General features: G+C 42.5%; 1 protein-coding gene across 3 annotated transcripts in view; it reads left to right on the plus strand.

Annotated features, from left to right (window-relative positions):
* Positions 1-23,623, plus strand: part of VPS13B (vacuolar protein sorting 13 homolog B) — a 1,225,788-nt gene that overhangs the window by 520,095 nt on the left and 682,070 nt on the right. For all 3 annotated transcript variants that reach the window (XM_056522379.1, XM_056522375.1, XM_056522376.1), the window contains exon 22: positions 18,487-18,614. In XM_056522379.1, the coding sequence (XP_056378354.1) occupies positions 18,487-18,614 (128 nt within the window). The remainder of the gene's footprint in view (positions 1-18,486; positions 18,615-23,623) is intronic.

The following is a 23,623-nucleotide window of genomic DNA, read 5'->3' on the forward strand; positions in this document are numbered from 1 at the left end:
ACTTATAAATTGTGCTGAGTTAGTCACAAGTCTTATTTGTCCATCGACTTTATGCAAAAATAAAGTTTAAGGCCGCCTGCACACTACCACATTATGGCAGTCTTATTGTAGTCTTAAAAAGTCTATGGAGCAGCAGCCAATTTTAAATTGAGACATGCATAGTCTATCTGCATGTTATATGGAAATACTTGACAACAACTTACACAGTACCTTCCAAATGTGCCTTCATACACACTCCATGCACATGTTTAAAACTTTTTATGTGTGAAATTGTATGTGCATCAGAGAGTTTAGTTTGTTTTCTCAACCATGAGATGCTCAGTGAATTTTAAGTGGACTTACTAACTAGCGTTCTAACATTTAGGCCAGAAGCAGAATATGGGTGAAACTAAAAGTGGAATCCCATTGCCCAAGACTAGCGCCAAAACTCACGTTGAATAGGACTTTCAGAATGGGACATCACGCAGTCCATCTGATCATGTGAGTTTTGGCGCTAATCTCAGGCAATGAGATTACACTTTTAGGTTCAGCTGTATCCTGCTGTTGGCAAAAACAATAGAAATGCTTTAAAAGCGCACCAGTTATTTCACAAGATTTTTAAAAACTTGCTTTTTTGTTAAGTTAACTTTTCAGGTAATTGAAAAGGTGTTTTCATTGTTGATATTGGCCCCCTGAGAGTACCCTCCATAGAGCACATCTGTTTCTCATTCTCTATATTTCAGGGAGTGGGCCCAGTGCTGGGATATTTGCCATTACTTCAATGCTGATCCTCTCTGCTTTGCCATGACTAGGGGTGTTGCTAGGTCTCCAAAAGACTGGGGGCCAGAGCTCACAGCTCAACCCTGCCCCTAACCACAGCCATAACCACACCTTCAAACACGCCCCTGGACTGCGGCAGGGCTGGACTGGGACCTAAAACAGGTGTGACCATTTTGGCAAAATCAGCCCATTTTTTTGGCAGAGGTCTGACTGCTGGGACCCCAACCAATCACATCAGTTCAAGTTGCTCTCGAGCTGTTGTAAAGCTACAACTCCCATCATGCCTAAAGAGCCTCAGGCCTTATAGAAGTTGTAGTTTTGTTACAGCTGGAGAGCCACAGATAAGGGAACATTGTCCTCCATCATAACTGCAGAACTTACAAATGACTAAAGCCCTGATAGAACAGTCTAAAGAGTACACAATGATATCAGTGATCTTAGTGATGTCTTCTCTGGTGTATTTCCTTTTCTTCTTCATCTGGTTAAAGCACCAGGACTTTTTCCAGCTACATTTTCTCTGCAGAGTCTGACAGCCTGATCCTTGTTTCCTTAATTTGTCAGCAGATCCTCATGCTCTGTAGAAAGACAATAAGCATTATAATCCTGCCAGAAACTGTGCCACCTGCAAATAACCCTGTCAGAAATCAGCCCCTAAATATAAATTTGCCAGAAACTGTGCCCCCTGCCCACTCACTACCTGTAATAATAAAACTGTCACACACTGTCCTCCTTCTCCAGACCCCTCAGTCTTACTCCTTCAGACCCTTCTCCCACCTCTCCAGACTCTCTTGTCCACCTCCTCCAGACCCCTCTTCCCCCCCCCCCTCCATAATCCTCTGTCCCCCTCCAGACCCCTAAGTATTGCTTCAGGCTCTTCATACAATACCCCACCACCACCCACCTAAATGCCCCTTAGGCTTCTCCCCCACACTTGTCAAATTTCTCCCCCGTCCTTGTCACATTCGTCCCCTGCAGATTTCTTTCTCCTCCGTGCAGTCCCGGTATCTTCTCTCTGCCCCCAACAAATGCTGGTTTCAGGACCTTTCCTGCTAAGCCAATCACTGGCCTGACACATGACATCGCTGCGGCCACTGATTGGCTGAGCGGGAAAGGTCCTGAGACCAGCACTTGTCGAGGACAGAGAGAAGATACTGGGACCCCAAAGAGGAGAATGGGAGCTACGGCAGAAACCTGGGGACCGGAATAGGTGAGCTTATTTTGTTTAATTTTTTTTTTATCTTAACAACAGAAAAGCTCGTACGACACTGCGGTAATACAAGGAAACTAATATACAGGCTTTGGTGGTTCTTGCTGTAAGATGGTGGCGGTGCTCTGGCTACCAGCAGTATATAGCAATGGATATTGTTACGCCGAGCGCTCCGGGTCCCCGCTCCTCCCCGGAGCGCTCGCTTCTCTCTCGCTACCGCAGCGCTCCGGGCAGCTCCACTGACCCGGTGCGCTGCGATATCGTCTCCAGCCGGGATGCGATTCGCGATGCGGGTAGCGCCCGCTCGCGATGCGCATCCCGGCTCCCGTACCTGACTCGCTCTCCGTCTGTCCTGTCCCGGCGCGCGCGGCCCCGCTCCCTAGGGCGCGCGCGCGCCGGGTCTCTGCGATTTAAAGGGCCACTGCGCCGCTGATTGGCGCAGTGGTTCCAATTAGTGTGTTCACCTGTGCACTCCCTATTTATACCTCACTTCCCCTTCACTCCCTCGCCGGATCTTGTTGCCATTGTGCCAGTGAAAGCGTTTCCTTGTGTGTTCCTAGCCTGTGTTCCAGACCTCCTGCCGTTGCCCCCGACTACGATCCTTGCTGCCTGCCCCGACCTTCTGCTACGTCCGACCTTGCTTCTGTCTACTCCCTTGTACCGCGCCTATCTTCAGCAGTCAGAGAGGTTGAGCCGTTGCTAGTGGATACGACCTGGTCACTACCGCCGCAGCAAGACCATCCCGCTTTGCGGCGGGCTCTGGTGAAAACCAGTAGTGACTTAGAACCGATCCACTAGCACGGTCCACGCCAACCCCTCTCTGGCACAGAGGATCCACTACCTGCCAGCCGGCATCGTGACAGATATATTCATAAGAAGAAAGAAAAAGCTGGCCACTCACCATAGTCCATCTTCTTGCTTTTATTGCAGCATAAAATACTCACAAATATAACAGGGGGAGAGGGAAGAAGCGGGGGTGCAAAGGCAACAAGCTCCATTTTGCACTTAGCAAGTGCTTCCTCCGACCATGTGACCCTTTTATTACTTAGGACAGTGTTTCCCAACCAGGTTGCCTCCAGCTGTTGTAAAAAGGCTGTCCTGGCATGCTGAGAGTTGGCATTTTTGCAACAGCTGGAGGCACCCTGGTTTGGAAATACTGATTTAGCATTTACATTTTGGCAGCGGGCTGCACCATATCATGCACGCATGGTCTGGGCCACCGCCAAAATGTAAATGCAAGTTTTACAAGTTACATCATATATACCCCAACATCATACATACATGCACACATCATACACACACAAATGCACACATCATACACAAATGCTCACATCATACACACATGCACACATACATACACACATCTACAGCATAAATCAGCAATTACACCCCCCCGCATGCTGGCGCTCGTTCACCCGCCAGTTCACTAAACCTGCTTAAAAAGATCTGCGACACTCATCACAGGGAATGGATGTAGCACTGGCCCGCAGCACTCGGCAGATGGTACACTATGTCTGCCTTCCCCCCACGTGGCGCCGGCAGTCCAGGGAACTTCTGCTCCTAGCGCCTATATAGGCAGTCATCGCAGCATCTGGCATGCCTACGCGCTGCACGTCACATGCCACCTCCCATGGCATCCTGAGACCCGGGGCTAAGGGCTCAAGACCCTGGGCTAAAGCCCCGTTAGCCCCCCCCCCCTAGTGACATCCATGGCCTTGACATATGTTGGTAAAAGCCCATTGATCTGAACAGGTTGGCACATTCCTGGGGGATGATTTATAGTACCGTACTATAGATTACATGTGAACAGAGAAATAGGTTACTAATGCACTGGCTTTTAAGTGAGCAGAAATTAAAGAAACAGCAGCAGCACTGAAATGCTTCTGCGGGGGAGCCTTGATTTACCCTTCAGGGACAGTGCAGATCCCTTGGAGGATGGATAAATCTTCAGTTTGCATACTCACAGTCCAGGGTCAATCTCTTTGTCTCTCTCCCCCTCTCCTCCACATAGCACAGTCTAAGCCCCACCACAGCTTTCTGTTTTTAGTCTAAGGGTGCGTCACACATACAGGATCCTGTGCAGATTTGATGGGGCTTTGATGTAACTGCTGATTAGAAGCTGTGCTCAGTCATTTAGTTTACATTGAAATCTGCAGCAGAAAATCCTGGGCATCAAATCTGTGTACGTGTGAACGTACCCTAATGCTGGTTTCACGCTGTAGAATCTCTGGCTGGAGATTCTGAGTGCAGGCAGCACAACCAGTGCTGCTTGGACCACCCAGACATTGGCATCCCCAAAGATGGCGATGTCTGTGGAGCAGAGTTTCTCCAGTACATTGAATGAGTTCAATGTTATAGTGTAATTTTTTGAGGGCATTCTCCGGCCGAAAAGTCTGCCTCGAAAACTGTGGACAGGAAATCAATTGGCAGCAATGGGACTCTGCTGCACCAAAATTTTAGAGCGGAATTTTTAAACGGAATTCCGCTCAGAAAATTCTGTAGTGTGTGCCCGGCTTTGCCTGTTACTAAAGATGGAATTTCCTGAACCACAGGCAGTAAACAGCAGATTACTCCCAACACCTTAAGCTGGTTTTACCAGGGGAATCTGCAGACAGTCGGCTATCTTTTTGTATTTTTGTATTACAAAGCAGCTATTTAAATGAATGGTTTGACTGCCATGTGAGTAGTGGTTGTCGGTTATATGGACAGAGGTTGTCTTTATTAGACAACCCATTTTTAAGGATTGTTGGCTATGATTATGTATCAAAGCTATCAATGTAAAGGAATTTGCTGCAAAAGAAAAGGACCTTTCATTGTAGCATACCGTATAAGACGCACTTTTTTCTTCCCCAAAACTGGGGGGGAAAAGTCGGTGTGTCTTATACGGCGAATACACACCTATCGGGTCGGTCCCTGTGGCCATCAGCGGCCAGGACCCGCGGCTAATACAGGATATCACCTATCGCGGTGATGCCCTGTATTAACCCTACAGACACGGCGATCAAAGCTGACCGCCGCGTCTGAAGCGAAAGTCGGGCTGTTCAGGACCACCACGGTGAAATCGCGGCGTCCCGAACAGCTTACAGGGCACCGGGAGGGACCTTACCTGCCTCCTCGGTGTCTGCTCCGTGCCGGGATCCCTTGCATGGCGGCGCTCTCCTTCGACGTCATCACGTCGTCGCGCACGCCGTCCCGTAATCCGACTGAGAGCGTGGATCCCGGGGAAGAAGACATCCAGAGCGTCGGGGACGCAGCGACAGCGATGGAGCGACATCCAGGGCAGCGGTGACATGTCCGGAGCGGCGGAGACATGTGAGTACTACCTCTTATCCAGTGGTCTTCAACCTGCGGACCTCCAGATGTTGCAAAACTACAACTCCCAGCATGCCTGGACAGCCAACGGCTGTCCGGGCATGCAGGGATTTGTAGTTTTGCAACATCTGGAGGTCCGCAGGTTGAAGATCACTGTTGGGTGCAGAATCTTTTTTTTTCTAGATTTTGCACCTTTAAAATTGGGTGCGTCTTATATGGCGGTGCGTCCTATAGGGCGAAAAATACGGTACTTACCTTTATGTGTATTTGAAGAAACTTTCCCTACAAATGGTGCATTTTATAACTAGTGGTAATACTCTTGATAAATCTTCGTGTAATAGTAATGATGTAATGGGCCAAAACAAAATGGCGTGTACTCAATCCGATGTTCCCCATAAACTCTTTAAATCAGCATTTGACTTTAGTGAGTGCTTGAACTACACATAGTAAATAGCTGAAAAAAGGTATGTAATGACCACAAGTTAGTGATGATGTAATAGTTATCAAAGTGCTACCATTCACATGATCTATATAGTAATAAGTCTTGAGTGAATGACCTAACAGGATGATGAGGATAAACTCAGATGACAACCCAAAGTTTATGACACAGTTCTAGAAAGTATGCAGCTTTAATCACCCGAAAAAAGAGAAATCTCTCCCATCTGCCCACATTTTACATTTTACACTCTGTTTTCATTTATAGGGAAAGATTACTCATGTTTAATGATGAGATCTGCTGTAGCCGTTTTCTGTAATTTCCAGCTGTAACACATAATTTATTACAGTGCTGATATTAATAAAAACAGAAGCAAAAGAAACACACCTGCGTCAAACTATACCTACAGGACTAGCGCTCAGTGTAACATAAAATAACATTGAAAAAAACATTTGAGGGTGTTTTTCTCAAGGAATACATTACCCACTGTTTGTATAGGAGTCTCCATGACAACACCGTGGACTGCTACATAGATATGGCAATCTATGGCAGAAGGCATTGCTATACAGCAGTGACATCACCTTTTTCCAGCTTTACATAGACCCTCCTTACACTGGTGTAATTTATGTTTTGTTCTAGGACCAGAGCTATGTTTTTTTTTATATACTTTTTAGAATAATGGTTGAGTGGCTACCAAGGGGGACTTGTCAAAATGCCCATTATTTTTTTTATTTCTTTTTTAATATATAGATCAAAGTTGTGATCTCATCAGAGACTAGCCACAAGTCTGAGACCTAAAAGACAATTCCTATGCAGTGGTAGCTGCAATTGTAACGTAGTATTATATGGTGACCATTAGGATGCCAGGGTATATGGACGTAGTTTACTTTAATGAGAAAATCTGATTAACCCCTTGACGACGCAGGACGTAAATATACATCCTGGTGTGGTGGTACTTATCGCACCAGGATGTACATATACGTCCTAGACATAACAGCGAGCATCAGAGCGATTCCCGGATCATGCGTGGCAGGTCCCGGCTGCTGATAGCAGCCAGGGACCTGCCGGTAATGGCCGACATCTGCAATCGCGTGGATGTCCGCCATTAACCCCTCAGATGCCGGGATCAATACAGATCACGGCATCTGCAGCATTTCTGACACTAAACTGGATGATCGGATCGCCCACAGCGCTGCCGCGGCAATCCGATCATCTAGAACGGCAGACGGAGGCCCCCTCACCTGCCTGTGCTGCCTTCCACGGTTCTTCTGCTCTGGTCTGCGATCGAGCAGACCAGAGCAGAAGATGACCGATAACACTGATCAGTGCTATGTCCTATGCATAGCACTGAACAGTATTAGCAATCGAATGATTGCAATAAATAGTCCCCTATGGGGACTATTAAAGTGTTAAAAAAAGTTTTAAAAAATGTTTTTAATATATATATTTGATATTGCCGCGTGCATAAATATCCGAACTATTAAAATATAATAATGATACCGTACTGTGAACGGCTTGAACGTAAAAAAAAAGCCCAAAATTGCTGCTTTTTTTTATAACATTTTATTTAAAAAAAATTTGATAAAAAATGTATTAAAAGTTTTATATAAGCAAATATTGTATCAATAAAAAGAACAGATCACGGCGTAAAAAAGTAACCCTCATACCGCCGCTTATAAGGAAAAAGTTATAGGTCTTCAAAATAGAGGGATTTTAAACGTACTAATTTGGTAAAAAAGTTTGTGATTTTTTTGAAGCGCAACAGTAATAGGAAATATGTTATCATGGGTATCGTGCTAATCGTATTGACCCAAAGAATAAAGAACACATGTCATTTTTACCGTAAATTGTACGGCGTGAAAACGACACCTTCCAAACTTGGCAAAATTGCGGTTTTCTTTTTAATTTCCCCACACAAATAGTATTTTTTTGGTTGCGCCATACATTTTATGGTAAAAGGAGTGATGCTATTACAATGAACAACTGGTCGAGCTAAAAACAAGCCCTCATACTAGTCTGTCGATGAAAATATAAAATAGTTATGATTTTTGAAGGCAAGGAGAAAAAAACGAAAAATGTAAAATTTTGTCTGAGTCCTTAACCTGTTAAGGACCCATGACGTACTGGTACGTCATGAGTCCGCTCCCGCTCTATAACACTGGGCCATGGTGTGGCCCGGCATCATAGCGGGTCGTGGCTAATAGCGTGCGGCACTGATCGCGGTGCCGCGCTTTTAACCATTTAGAGGCGGCATTCAAAGTTGGAACGCCGTGTCTAAAATGAAAGTAAAACATTACTGGTTAGCTCAAGGGGCTGTTTGGGATCGCCGCGGTAAAATCGCGGCATCCCGAACAGCTGAGATACACAGGAGGTTCCCTTACCTTGCCCCCTGGTGTCCGATTGCCGAATGACTGCTCAGTGCCTGTGATCCAGGCATAAGCAGTCAAGCGGCAGAATCATTGATCAGTTGTTTCCTTTGAGAAACCAGTGATCAATGTAAAAGAGCAGTGTGTGCAGTGTTATAGAAAAAAAAGTGAATAAAGATCATTTAACCCCTTCCCTAATAAAAGTTTTAATCACCCCCCTTTTCCCATTAAAAAAACAAACAAACAGTGTAAATAAAAATAAACATATGTGGTATCGCCGGGTGCGGAAATGTCCGAATTATAAAAATATATCGTTAATTAAACCGCACGGTCAATGGCGTACGCACAAAAAAATTCCAAAGTCCAAAATAGTGTATTTTTGGTTACTTTTTATATCATGAAAATGATCAATAAGTCCTGTCAATGCAAAAATGGTACCACTAAAAACTTCAGATCACAGCGCAAAAAATTAGCCCTCATACCGCCCCATACGCGGAAAAATAAAAAAGTTATAGGGGTCAGAAGATGACAATTTTAAACGTGTACATTTTCCTGCATGTAGTTATGATTTTTTCCAGAAGTCCGACAAAATCAAACCTATATAAGTAGGGTATCATTTTAATCATATGGACCTACAAAATAAAGAGAAGGTGTCATTTTTACTGAACAAATTTACTGTGTAGACTAGAAACGGAAGCCCCCAAAAATTACAAAATGGCGGGGGGTTTTTTTCCGATTTTGTCTCACAATGATTTTTTTTTCCGTTTCGCCGTAGATTGTTGGGTACAATGACTGACGTCATTACAAAGTAGAATTGGTGGCGCAAAAAATAAGCCATCATATGGATTTTTAGGTGCAAAATTGAAAGAGTTAGGATTTTTTAAAAGTAAGGAGGAAAAAACGAAAATGCAAAAAAGGAAAAACCCCGGGTCCTTAAGGGGTTAAGGCCCATATGGGCTGAGTCCTTAAGGAGTTAGAGAGACAAGTTTTACTATTTTTTAGGCAAATTAAGTTGCTTAAAGGGGTACTCCAGTGGAAAACTTTTTTTTCTAATCAACTGGTGCCAGAAAGTTAAACAGATTTGTAAATTACTTCTATATAAAAAATCTTAATCCTTTCGGTACTTATAAGCAGCGGAGGAAATTGCTACAGTGCTCTCTGCTGAAATCTCTGTCCATTTTAAGAACTGTCCAGAGTAGGATAAAATCCCCATAGAAAACATATGCTGCTCTGGACAGTTCCTAAAATGAACAGAGATGTCAGCAGAGAGCACTGTGGTCATGATGTCAGCAGAGAGCTCTGTGTTCCAAAACGAAAAGAATTTCCTTTGTAGTATTCAGCAGCTAATAAGTACCCGAAGAATTAAGATTTTTTAATAGAAGTAATTTACAAATCTGTTTAACTTTTTGGCACCAGTTGATTTAAAAAAGAAAGTTTTCCACCGGAGTACCACTTTAAATATTTGATTATGTTTTGTATATGCAGCTTCTTTGGAGAAGTATTAGTCTCTCGATTTTACACAACAGTCTGTAAGGTGCCGTTACATATCTGTAAAAAGTCAGACAAAAACCTTGTTGTTTTGCTAAATTAACTATACCTCCCTCCCTTGATGTGTATGGAGAAAGTGAGGAGGACATGCATGTCAGGGGTTGACAGCTGTTTAGCAGCAGCCAAGATCAGAGATAACACTCAAACTAGCCATTTAACCACTAAGGCCGGGGTCACACTGTGTAACCTGGGACATTGTTAGTTATATGTTGATACTTGTATCCTCTAGGCTAAAAGTACTTCATGGAAAAGTTATAGCTGCCTATTGCACCTAAAGCAAACACACCAACCTACAAAACAGACCACAAATACCATAAAAATGTATACTTTAATAAATCTAAGAACATATATAAAAACACAATTCATTAAAAGGATTAAGCTGCAACTGATCATAAACGTTAACGAGAAACTGACAGCCTGTTCACCCGCACTAAACCCAATACATTGGAAAGAGGTACCATTTACAGAAATTCATACAGTAGTTTAAAAAATATTGAGGGTAATTTATTTAGCTCTTTAGACAGCTTTTTTGTCTATATTTGTCGCAGGAAAAGTCGCAGGCTGGTCCCGTGTGACTTTTCTTGCAACAGTTCATTTAGACAGTTAAATTTTTATGACCATGATGTGATGTGATTTAGATCACTTTGTGCAGTGGTCACTGTAAAAAAGTCACACGGGCCAGATTTAGAAGAAATCACATGGCAATTCAACACTGCCCTGCCCAAAACTACATCACTCTTTGCGACAATAGCATTAAGGTCCGTGCGACTTTTAATAAAATTGTAGTCCGGCCCGCCCCTACACTGCAACATTTATTTAGATGAGTTCAGCGGGCATTCATCAAAGTCTGTATGCCAATTAATAAATTTGGCGCATGGCCGCCACCTTCCCCGCAATTTTTTTCTCTCTAGTTTTCTCCAAACTTTGCAAGGAAACGGGGTAGGTAAGTATCGTTTTAGTTATATCTATTTTTCACTGGCCCCAGCAAGATTTTATACATATATATATATATATAGATGCAAATCCAAAAATTTTGTATCTTGTAATAACTTTTTTTATTGGACTAACAGAATTTTGTAGAGACAAGCTTTCAGGATTCCTCCCTTTATCAAGTCTTACAAGATACTGCAACATTTTTTATTTTTTATTTTATCTGCATCACTGGACTAATACGGCTACTCAAATTTTTATATATATATATATATATATATATATATATATATATATATATATATATAAAATGTCTTTTTTTTTTTTTTTTTACCAAAAAGAAGGAATACACCTTTAATTATTACACAGTTGACCATTCAGTCAATAGGATGTCTCAGGTCCTTCAGAGCAAATGACTCTTTGTATCTATCTCCAATTCGTCCAAGAGATGAACAGAGGACCCCTCTCTTAACTCCAAGTTCCCCAATATTGTTTATGAAATGTTTTTTTCCTAAAGTTTTCAACCCTTTTAACTTCAAATAAATAACTTGACAGCCTTTTGGAATAGTTGCATGCCGTGCTGTTGCAGCCTGCATCCGGCCGCACAGGTCGGCCTTGAGCGCATTGTCCCTACTCCCTGCGGGGCCGGGATGCGCATCGCGGGACGTGCCCGCATGTGAATCCCAGCCCGTCACTCACCCTGTACTGCTGCTGCCTCTGCTCCTGTGTCTTGGCTCTGTCGGTCGAGCCGTGTCGGGGGTAGCGACCTGGGTGTCGCCTGCCGCAGCAAGCCCATCCTGCCTTGCGGCGGGCTCTGGTGAAGATCAGCCGCACCTTAGACTCCGCTCCCCGAGACGGTACGAGTCATCAGCTACACAGGTTAGAGGATCCACATCCAGCTCCGTTATACGTGCTGAGTGCTGTCATGTGGATAAAAAACATTCATTCTAATGATAAGCTTATCTTATGTCCTTTTTGGTGCATTTTTATTACCCTGTATTTAAAATCCCTCTTACTTTAAATATCATATCAAATGTATTACTGCTAAATTTCGGTGATCTTCTGTGAAGTGTTTTTTTTTGTACCAAAATTCACTAGTGCATGTCCTTTACAAATGATCTGTCATTTTGAATTCCATAGAAGCAGAGAGAACTACACTAGTTCTTCAAGTGTTGTGTTGTGATACACCATGACACCCCACCGCACATTCAGCTGGGACTCTGAGATGTTAGAGGAATTGTGTTACTCACTCAGCAATGATGTCATTCTCTTTAAAACATAGAGTTATAAACTGCCATAATTGTATGGATCCTAATGGTTATTGCAGTTTTATAAGTGGAAATAATGTACAAAAACAGGACTTTCATGTAATTAGCTTTTACGTGATGTCATCTGGGCTTCCAAACTGCACCTGTCGGAAAGACTAACATAAGTCTCTAAGATGAAAAGTGCCTATCTTCCTTATAATCAGTCAAGGTGTTTTCTATAGTTTTTAGTATTATTCTTCCACTTTTATTATAGAATAAATGCACCTAAAATACATAATTCTTCACTTTGGTAATTTGTTGTTGGTTTGCAGATTCTGCTTGTTGGAATACTAGACAGGCTTTAATAAAAGAAATGACCACTGAATTGGAGACTTTTAAAAATATCTTAAATTCTCACTGTAAGATGTATGTACCTTTATGGGAATAAAAGGATCAGAAATAAATGTAAACCAATATGGATGAATAAAGTTGTTAAGGGGACAATAAATGACAAAAATAAAGCATTTAAACTACTAAAACAGGACAACAGTGAAGAAGCATTAAAAAAACTATAGAGAAAAATGTAAAATATGAAAAAAAAAAAAAAAAAAACTGATAAAAGCCGCTAAAATAGAGACAGACTCATTGCCAAGGAGAGTAAAACTCCAAAATGTTTTTTCAAAGCGTACCTGTCAGATCCAAAAAGCATTTTTTTTTAAATATATCACTCCGTACCTAATCCTGACCATGTACATCTAATTTTTGTGTCTAGCACCTTTATTTATTTTTTTATTGCACTTTTAATTCAGCTCACTAGTCTGAATTCCTCTCAAAGGGGGGGGGGGGGGCGTGGCCTAACTGTGCATGTCTCCGCCCCCTCCCTCAGTATGCTGTCTGCTTACATCTCCCCTAGCATTAGCAAAACTACAACTCCAAGCTTGTCCTCACTGACAGTAGCGGGACACAAGCTGACAGTGGGAGGATTTTTCCTCCAGCTGTGAGCCCTGCACTCACAGATGTCAATCAAGGCAGTGGGTCCATGACATAGGTGATGATGCATGGACACAGCAGGACTAGTATATGTCCAAGCAGGCAGGGGGGCAGTTGTTTGACTGGCTTTTTCAGTGTTAAATACTGAATATATTCTAATGAAAGCAATTGCAAAACCTATTGGTTTTGCATGCTTTACAACATACCAAAAGTTTTTGTATCTGACAGTGCCCACTTAACTATATAAATAGTAAAAAGGTTAAAAATGAGAGTGTAGGCCCTTCAAAAAATTATGAGGAAGAAATTATAAACGGGGATCACGTAAAAGCAAATATATTAAACAAATTCCTCTCCACTGTATTCACCGAGGAAAATGAAATGCCAAGTGAAATACAGCAAGATAAGTTAAACTCCCCAGTACAGGTCACCTGTCTAACCCAGAAAGAAGTACAGTGCCGCCTACAAAAAATCTAAATAGACAAATCGCCAGGTCCAGATAGCATTCACCCCGTGTTCTAAAGAATTTAAGTAAAGTAATAAACAGACCCCAGGACTAGCGCAAGGCAAATGTGGTGCCAATATTTAAAAAGGGGTCAAAAGGTGAACTCGAGAATTATAGGCCTGTTGGTTTACCCTCCGTTGTATGTAAATTGTTTGAGGGTTTTCTAAGGGATGCTATTTTGGAGTATCTTGATAAAAATAAATGTAGGACTCCATATCAGCATGGTTTTATGATGGATCGGTCCTGTCCAACTAATCTGATCAGCTTTTATGAGGAGGTGAGCTCCAAACCGGACCAGGGGGAATAGCTGGATGTCGTATATTGGGATTTTTCCAAAGCATTTGATATGGTGCCACATAAAATGAGAAGGATTGGGCTGGGGGTAGTGGGTAAGTACCTGGCTCTCTGATAGGAAACAGAGGGTGGTTATTAATGGTACTTATTCTGATTGGGTGACTATTACTAGTGGGGTACCACAGGGGTCAGTCCTGGGTCCGGTTCTATTTAATATATTTATGAATGACCTTGTAGAGGGGTTGAATAGTAAAGTAGCAATCTTTGCAGATGATACTAAACTCTGTAAAGCGGTAAACACTATAGAGGACAGTGCACTATTACAAATGGATCTGGATAGGTTGGAGGTTTGGGCTGGGAAGTGGCAGATGAGGTTCAACACTGATAACTGTAAGGTTATGCACATGGGGAAGAAAAATCCAGGCTTGGATTATGTATTAAATGGGAGCACACTTGGGATGACTAACATGGAAAAGGACTTAGGGGTCTTAATTAACAGTAAATTTAGCTGTAGTGACCAGTGTCGGGCAGCTGCTGCCAAGGCAAATTAAATCATGGGATGCATCAATAGGGGCATAGATGCCCACAACAAAGAGTTAATTCAACCACTGTACAAATCACAAGTCAGACCACACATAGTAAGTATACTGTGTACAGTACTGGGCACCTGTGTACAGGAAAGATATAGTGGAGCTGAAGAGGGTTCAAAGACGGCAACCAGAGTAATATGGGGAATGGGAGGACTACAGTACCCAGAAAGATTATCAGAATTAGGGTTATTTAGTTTAGAAGGCTTAGGGGAGACCTAATAACTATGTATAAATATATCTGGGGACAGTACAGAGATCTCTCCCATGACCTATTTATACCCAGGACTGTATCTATAACAAGGGGCATCCTCTATGTTTAGAGGAAAGAAGGTTTCTACACCAGCACAGACGAAGGTTCTTTACTGTAAGAGCAGTGAGACTGTGGATTTCTCTGCCTGAGGAGGTGGTCATGGTGAACTCTGTAAAAGAATTTAAAAGGGGTCTGGATGCATTTTTGGAGAATAACAACATTACAGGTTATGGATTCTAGATCTATAGGGACAGAAGGTTGATCCGGGGATCTATTCTGATTGCCATATTTTGAGTCGGGAAGGAATTTTTACCTCTAGTAAGAGGGTTTTTTGCCTTCCTCTGGATCAGCTCAGTAGGGACTCATTAGGGTTATAGGTTAAACTTGATGGACTCTGGTCTTTTTTCAACCTTATGAACTATGTTCTGATTTTCTTTCTTACTTTTTTATTTTTCGTATGATTTTCTTTTTTATTTGTATAGAATTAAACTTTAGTACTTTTAGGTTGTTTGGTTGGCTTAAAAAGAAGAAACTGAAGAAACCATGGACACTCTTTTCCCTACATCCATGCTGCTGGTGTCTACCTCCGGAGTTAAGTAAACAGAGTAGCCTGCCAATTAAATGACTCCCATTAAAGTCAGTTGTAGTTAAACAAATAGCATAACCTCCCTGCTTCAGCTGCTTTCGGCTTTCCTGACCTCCTCTAGCAGCTGCAAACATGCCGGAGGAGTCGGAAAAAGTGAAACTAAGGAGATGGGACAACCCCTACTGTGGTACTAAAAATACTAAAAAATGGACTACTGTGGTACTAAAATATGGATCCACTTTCCAAAGAATAAGGGATTAGTGTCTCATCGCGGGAGGGGTAGGGGGGCTGCTGGAATCCCCCGAGATCTCCTATCCGACACCCCGCCTTCCCCTTTTATGTATCTCTATGGTTGAGCCGGAGATACATGAATGCAGTGTCTTCGGCTCTCCCATAGAGATGCATAAAGGGGGCATGTCTGCCACCTATTCGTATGGGGGGTCTACACTGCTCCATGCATGGAAAGAGTCAGGGCGCGGGGCATAAGATCTCTGGGGTCCCAGCAGTCCTTTTGGACAAGGGGATAAATTGTTTAGCACTTCAGTACCCCTTTAAAGCCTTTATCAGAGAAGTCTGGGTACTAAAGCAAATGGGCAGAATTGCTTGCTCTGTACCCCGTTTCTGTTCCCTGTTCTCCTTGGATAGCTAAGTGAGCACTGTACAGATTTGTAAAAAAAAAAAAAAAAAAAAAATCTTGAAGATGTTCTTATAATCTCTGTAATTCATTCTCAGCAATGCAAAGAAAACATTATTAGAAATAAATGGGTACAGTGATTAGCTCAGCACCCAGTCTCTGTCATCAAAACCTTGGGCATGTCTCAATGTCATATCAGAAGATTTTGAGAAGTATAGTTACCATTTAACCAGTAATCCAGTACATCAGTTTTCTTTTGTTGTAATCTTTTATAAAATCCTGAAGGCTGAATACTTTTGGCTATGGCTTCCTTCCATGAAATGGCTGCTTCTAGTATATGTAGGTGACAAGTACATTTTAATGTGTTCTAAGAGGCTTGAACATGTATGAGATGAAGTCAGTGAACCATGCAATGTGTTTTTCTGTCTGATCTGTCAAATTACTTCTGACATTACTGGATTTTAGTTCATTAGCCAAGAAACAAAAAAAAAAAAAAAAAAAGTACTAAGATACCATATTGTCACTAGCCCATAAATGAAGGCCTGTGAAGCGGGGGAGGAATGTTATATTCCACCTACTGTATTCTCGTCATTCTCCAGTCACTGTTTAATTAGTTAATAAAATGGATCAAACACTATTATGTAAGGCATTAGCTTTGGGTAAGTGCTCCTAAGGGTGGGGTGGTAATTGCTTTTACGTGTTACGATGGGCTGATTTTACTTAGCCTTTGATCATGTGTAACATGATTTCATTTGCTTAACCAAACATTCTCGGAGAATGCCTCTCAGCGCAGAATTTAGCGTTTGTTTGGAGAAGCGACTAATAATCAGCCCTCTACCTATTTGGTCACAGTTAATGTGTTGTACTAAAGTGCTGCATTTAATGGTCTTTACATAATCACCGCTCGTGGTAGCTGAGAAGTACTATATCCTTTTTAGACGCATACCGTGAAAGCATAAATAAGTACTACGGTAAGAACAGTAGTCATTTATGTATCTTTACTGTTGGACATCTTAGGGCACTTCTAATAGGGGAAACTGTGTGCACACATTTTAAAGTATATTTTCATAAGGAAGACCACCCTGAAATGCTGGGTGGTCTTTATAGAAAATAAAAAGTGCCTGAAATGGAACCCTTGCCTAACAAACTAAGGGCAAACATCTCTCTGCCACTTAATGTGAATAACCGTCCTTCACAACCATTTCTTTAATGTACATAAATCTAATTTGAAAATATTAATTCTTTACATAGTGGTCAGAACTTATATTTCTGATTTAAAACTCAAAATCACCTACATAGATTCTATACATAAAATAAAGAAAGAAATTATGGCTTCTTACTGCAACATGGATGCGCCTTCTCTTAATGAATGGTGGGTTTCCAATCACTTCCGTCTTGAAAATGAAGGGGCTGCAGCACCGATTTAGATGTGGATTTTCAGCAATGCTAACTGTAGCAGCAAAGTGGATGAGATTTTCATAATCTCAGACATTGCAAAAAATATCTTCAGTAGGAAATAGACATGTTGTGCAGAATTTAAATTTGCATTAAAATAATTGTTTTGTCAAATCTGTTGTGGATATTTGCTGTGCAGATTTTCACTGTTAAATGAAATTGTGAAGTCGAAATCAAAAGGCTTTGCAGATTTTGTGGTGGATAAGCATAATCTGCAACTCTTTTTTATTTTTTATTTTTTTATTTTTTATTTTTTACTTTAAAGAGTACCTGTCATCAAACCATATTTTCTGAACTAACTCAGATTATATTCCCTAACTACTCCTAACACCCCTCCTGCCCTTAAAAAATATATATATAATACATTCTGAGCTTTAAAAAACTCTGTTTCATACCTTTCCCCTTGCTCACATTGTGAAGAAGAAAGTGTGCTTTCCCCAGCAGGCACAACATCACTAAAGCCTGCGAGAGCTGTGCCTCACCATGCCCCTCACGCACTTCTTGGGTTTGGTCTCCTGCAAGGCCGGGAGGAGACTAATCTAACTGTTTGACTTGCGCAGGGAACAGAACAGAGCCACTTTTTTCGTGTGTGTAAAGTTTTTTTCCTGCACAGCAGTGCTCCATGAATATCAGCTGTGCAGGAAACTGCAGTCAACCCCATTTATTACAATAGAACGCTGCTGCAATTGCCTGCAGTGCAGAGTGCCAGTCACCACTGTGCGATAAAAGATTATTATGTTGCCACAATCTGGTTACTGGATCAGTGCTGCTTTCCCTTTATTCTCAGGATCATTGACAGAGGTCAGAGACTCACCAATCATGAAGTAATGGCATAACTTATCAACATGCTATTCCCTTTTAGGATGGGAAACCCATAACCTAGATACTGTCATTTAACAACAAACTTTGCAGTTGATATAAGAAACTTTGTAATATATCTTTTTTCAGACAAAAATGCTTTTTTCCTGTTATCAAACTTTTTCTTTGTCATAATTTTGTCATAATTCTTCTCTGAAAATCAACACAAGTCTATGAAGGGGGAGTAGGGAGCTCCACCCACCAGCTCTGGGAGAACTGAAAATTATAAATGAAGCCTGCAGACCTGAAATCTGCTAAAAAAAATATACCATATACAAGTTATATAATGACCCGAAATAGTGCTGCTCCTTATATACACACACAGGGCAGCTTATAAAGTAGTTGATAGGTCCTTTTAAAGTCTAGTCCTAGTGGTGGCAACATGTTATCTTTAAATATTACTTTTATGCCGGCAAACCGGAGTTCTGTACCACAAATCTCCAAGAGCTTGATTTATATGAAAAATGTGTCACTTCAGTAAGTGCTGAAATTTAATGTTTTTTATGCACCTCTGGTTTACAGAATCACGTCCCTTATCAGTTCCTGCAAAGATGCTACAAACCTCTCAAGATTCCAGCAAGACTGCAGAAGAGAGAATGAAGGAGATTATCAGACTGGTCTGGAATGCAGTCAAGCGTCTTACTCTTCAGGTGAGATTATTGTAGTTGGATTGAGAACAAGATTATGGCATTATGAATTAAAAAATTATTATAATCTTAATGATTATTTTACTAATCACAGGCCTGGCACTGACACAGTATAGCTAGTTCCTGCAATCACTAGCTGTTTTTTAGAAGTGGAACAGAGACAGACTACATGAGTCTATGTTGTCGCTGTAATTCATTGTAATACTGCACTTTTGTAATTCCACAGTCCAGTAACTGGCACTCTGCTCAATATTATCCCTCCCACAAGGTACCCAGATAGTAGTTCTTTATGTGGATCTCCTTATTACTGTGCATTTAGATGTTCCTTGACTTCTACACAGACAAGCTTAGAATACTTAGGCTGGGTTCACACCACGTTTTGTTAAATACGGCTCCCGTATACCACGTTTATGCCTGCGGTCGGGAAACCGCATACGGCCGAAAACGAAGCCGACCAGAGGCTGCGATTCACTTTGATCGGCTCATAGACATACATTAAATACGGTTCCCGAATACGGCTGAGTGCGGGCGCCGCATTTAAGCCCCGCCCCCCTCCTCCCAGCCGTATACGGGAGCCGTATTTAACAAAACGTGGTGTGAACCCAGCCTTAGATGGTGTTCCACGATCCCTTTTCATTCTATGCTTAGCACTATAATGCTGCAGCCCCAGTTACAGTCCAAAATGGCATAGGCTCACATACATAGTAAGTGTTACTCACTATGGGAAGACCTGCTCCCTGGCAGGAATTCCTCTGCATGAGACAGCCCTTTCAGTCATGAAGCTCTGTTATAGCATGTCCCTAGTAAGGAGGAAGGATATGCAAAGCAGCTGTCAGATGCCAACTTTTGGAGGTAGCTATGCTTTAAAGTCGGTGTCTGACTTCGATAAGAAATCTTTGGAATGTTAACCATTCCAGGAGAGTATACCCATCTGTAGGCACTAAGGACAAAACATTTAAAAAGGAATGGTTGGGGTGGGTGGATGGTTGAATTAAGTGACAATAGAGGTCGATCTACCTAAGAAATTCTCTCCACTCAAAAAAGTGATGTAGGTAGTGAGAAAAAGCCTTTTGTTCCATATTATGCAAAATATGCTTATTTGCATAAGATTTTTTTTAATTTTATTTTTTATCTGAAGCTGTGTTCTGATCGAGGACCCTTACTGCTGGCATTGGTTACTAGAAACTACATTCTGTCTATCTATTGATGCTTTATATAGTTAAATAAATGAATGTATGAAAAATAACCCTCCTCCAGAGGGATGGGAATCTTGCTCTCAGTTGCCAGCTTTTGGAGGTTAAGTCCCTGCAATTAATTCTACCCCCCTTTAACCCCTTAAATGGGCACTCTCATTAAAACAAATTTTTGCTATTGCACTCCTAATGGTAAATAAAGATTTCTAATATACCTTGGTTAAAAAAAAATGAAGTTTTCTATGTTTTATTTGTGCTTAAAAAAGCTCAAGAATGTATTCTATGGAGAAAAAGATAGAGCAGAGCTCCTCATAGGGCAATACGTTTGGAACAATGTAAATATGTATATGGTGAGGCTGTAAAACAAGTAAGTAGTCTCGCTCACCTTGTACTGTTGTGTATATAGACACAACAGCAATAAGCGCGTGGTTTAAAGTGATGGTGGAGCAGCTTCCTGGAATCGGCAGCAGGTTAACCTATCCGAGGTATTTGATGCAAGTGCTGGTGCTAGGCAGGAAAGGTACCAGGTTCTGTAGCGCAATCCACCACTCAGGCAACTTCAGATGTGCTGTTACACAGATGGTGGAGTTTTAGAAGGGAGAGATGTAGAGGAGCTCTGGTCTTGTGTCCAGGAGACTAAGGACTGCCCCTTCTTCTTCCCAGAATGCCTTGCAACCACCCACAACACATCCCGCTGCTGGGGACCCCCGGGATCATGCACGCGGCACCCCGTTTGTAATCATTCCCCGGAGCATGTTCGCCACGCCTCCGCCCCCGTGTGACGTCACACTCCACCCCTCAATGCAAGCCTACGGGAGGGGGCGTGACAGCTATCACGCCCCCTCCCGTAGGCTTGCATTGAGGGGCGGAGGCGTGACGTCACACGCCGCCGGCCCGGTGGTCGCCTGTAATCAGACCCGGAGCGAACACGCTCCGGGGACTGATTACAAATGGAGTGCCGCGTGCATGATCCCGCGGGTCCCCAGCGGCAGGACTGCTGCGATCAGGCATCTTATCCCCTATCCTTTGGATAGGGGAAAAGATGTGTAAGAACCGGAGATCCCCTTTAAGGATTCAGGGTTTTTTCATTTTTGCACTTTCATTTTTTCCTCCTCGCCTTCTAAAAATCATAGCACTTTCAATTTTCCATCTACAGACCTATATGAGGGCTTTTTTTATGCGCTACCAATTTTACTTTGTAATGACGTCAAGCATTTCACCCCAAAAAATTATTTGTGGGAAAAAATTGGAAAAAAAACATGCCATTTGATAATTTTTGGCGGCTTCCGTTTTACACAGTTTACTTTTCGGTAAAAAATAGACACCTTATCTTTATTCTGTAGGTGTATGATTAAAATAAAACCCAACTTATTTAGGTTTGATTTTGTTTTACTTCTCTTTAACAATTACCGTATTTATCGGCGTATAACACGCACTTTTTAGGCTAAAATTTTTAGCCTAAAGTCTATACATGAAAGGCAGGGGGAGAGAGGCCGTTGCTGCCCGCTTCTCTCTCCCTGCCTTTCCTGGGGTCTAGAGCCCTTCTGCCGGCCCTTCTCTCCCCCTGGCTATCGGCGCCGCTGCCCGTTCTGTCCCCCTGATTATCAGTGCCGGCGCCCCATTGCCGGCGCCGATAGCCAGGGGGAGAGAAGCGGCGCCGACAGCCAGGGGGAGAGAAGGGGCAGCGGCACCCATTGCCGGCGCCGCTGCCCCGTTGCCTCCCCCCATCCCCGGTTGCATAATTACCTGTTGCCGGGGTCGGGTCCACGCTGCTGCAGGCCTCCGGCGTGCGTCCCCTGCATCGTTGCTATGCACGGCGCACTGACGTCATGCGCCGCGCCGTGCAGCGCATAGCAACGATGCAGGGGACGCACGCCGGAGGCCTGCAGCAGCGCGGACCCGACCCCGGCAACAGATAATTATGCCACCGGGGATGGGGGGAGGCAACGGGGCAGCGGCGCCGGCAATGGGTGCCGCTGCCCCTTCTCTCCCCCTGGCTGTCGGTGCCGCTTCTCTCCCCCTGGCTATCGGCGCCGGCACCGATAGTCAGGGGGACAGAACGGGCAGCGGCACCGATAGCCAGGGGGAGAGAAGGGCCGGCAGCAGGGCTCTAGACCCCAGGAAAGGCAGTGGGAGAGAAGCGGGCAGCGACGGCCTCTCTCCCCCTGCCTTTCCTGGGGGTGTATCGGGGTATACACGCGCACACACGCACCCTCACTTTACCATGGATATTTGGGTAAAAAACTTTTTTTACCAAAATATCCTTGGTAAAATGAGGGTGCGTGTTATAGGCCGGTGCGTGATATACCCCGATAAATACGGTATAACTTTCTTGCACGAAAATTTGTACATTTAAAATTGGTATTTTCTAACCGCTATAACTTTTTAATTTTTTCATATACTGGGATGTGTTAGATTTCATTTTTTGTGCCGTGATCTGATGTTTTTATCGGTATCATTTTTGTTGGGACTTTTGAATTGCTTTTTATAAATTTTTTAGAATATACAAAATTACCAAAAAGCAGCATTTTTGTATTTTTTTATATTTTTTTACGTATACGCCATTGACCTTGCAGTTTAATGTTATATTTGTATAGTTCAAACATTTAGGCTTGTGACGATACCACATATATTTCCATATTTTTTTTTCCTGCTGTCCTCTCAGCTATTTGGGACACAATCAGCACTGCTGAGCTGAAAAAAAATTGTATGTAAATAATTTGAGGGTTTTCTAAGGGATGCTATTTTGGAGTATCTTCATAGAAATAAATGTATGACCCCATATCAGCATGGCTTTATGAGGGATCAGTCCTGTCAAACTAACCTGATCAGCTTTTATGAGGAGGTGAGCTCCAGACTGGACATGGGGCAATCGCTGGATGTTGTATATCTGGATTTTTCCAAAGCATTTGATACAGTTCCACATAAAAGGTTGGTGCATAAAATGAGAAGGATTGGGCTGGGGGAGAATGTGTGTAAGTGGTAAGTAACTGGCTCAGTGATAGGAAACAGAGGGTGGTTATTAATGGTACTTATTCTGATTGGGTGACTGTTACTGTTAAGGATTAGTTAATGTCCGGCCTTAATCTGTGAGTGACTACCGCTGTACTAATTTCCGACGTAAGGAAATTCACACCATGCCAGGTTGGTATGGGTTCCCTCCTCGGGATGTTCTGTTTATTACAGGAAGTAAATTTGGTTTTTACAAACTGAGAAAAAGGGGAGGGTGAAAGGTAAAATTATGCATCGTTCTATATGCTGATTGGTCATTTGAAGTGGCGTAGGATAAGTCATTATCTTGCAAGTCCTCTTAGCTTAAGATTTCAGCATCCTTCCATAAAGTCCAATGTTAAGACATCTTGTATCCATAGTCTCCATCTCAAGGCTCTAGTCTTAGTTACAAGCAAAGCGATAAGATGAAATGTTTTGCATTTAGCATTCTGAAGTATCTGGGTTAAAGGGTAAGGGAACAGATATTTTTCCAGCAGCAATGGCATTTTAATATTAATATATTGATCAGTCATTAGAAACATAAGGGTCATCCCTATCCCTAGTGGGGTACCACAGGAGTCAGTCTTGGGTCCTGTTCTATTTAAGATATCTATTAATGACCTTGTAGAGGGGTTGAATAGTAAAGTAACAATGTTTGCAGATGATACTAAACTTTGTAAAGAGTCTATAGAGGACAGTTACTCTATAGAGGAAAGTTACAAATGGATATGGATAGGTTGGAAGTTTGGGTTGGGAAGTGGCAGATGAGGTTCAACACATATAAATGTAAGGTAATGCACATGGGGAAGAAAAATCCGGGCTGGGATT

Source organism: Hyla sarda, chromosome 5 (genome assembly GCF_029499605.1).
Source record: "Hyla sarda isolate aHylSar1 chromosome 5, aHylSar1.hap1, whole genome shotgun sequence".
In the NCBI taxonomy this organism is placed as follows: domain Eukaryota; kingdom Metazoa; phylum Chordata; class Amphibia; order Anura; family Hylidae; genus Hyla; species Hyla sarda.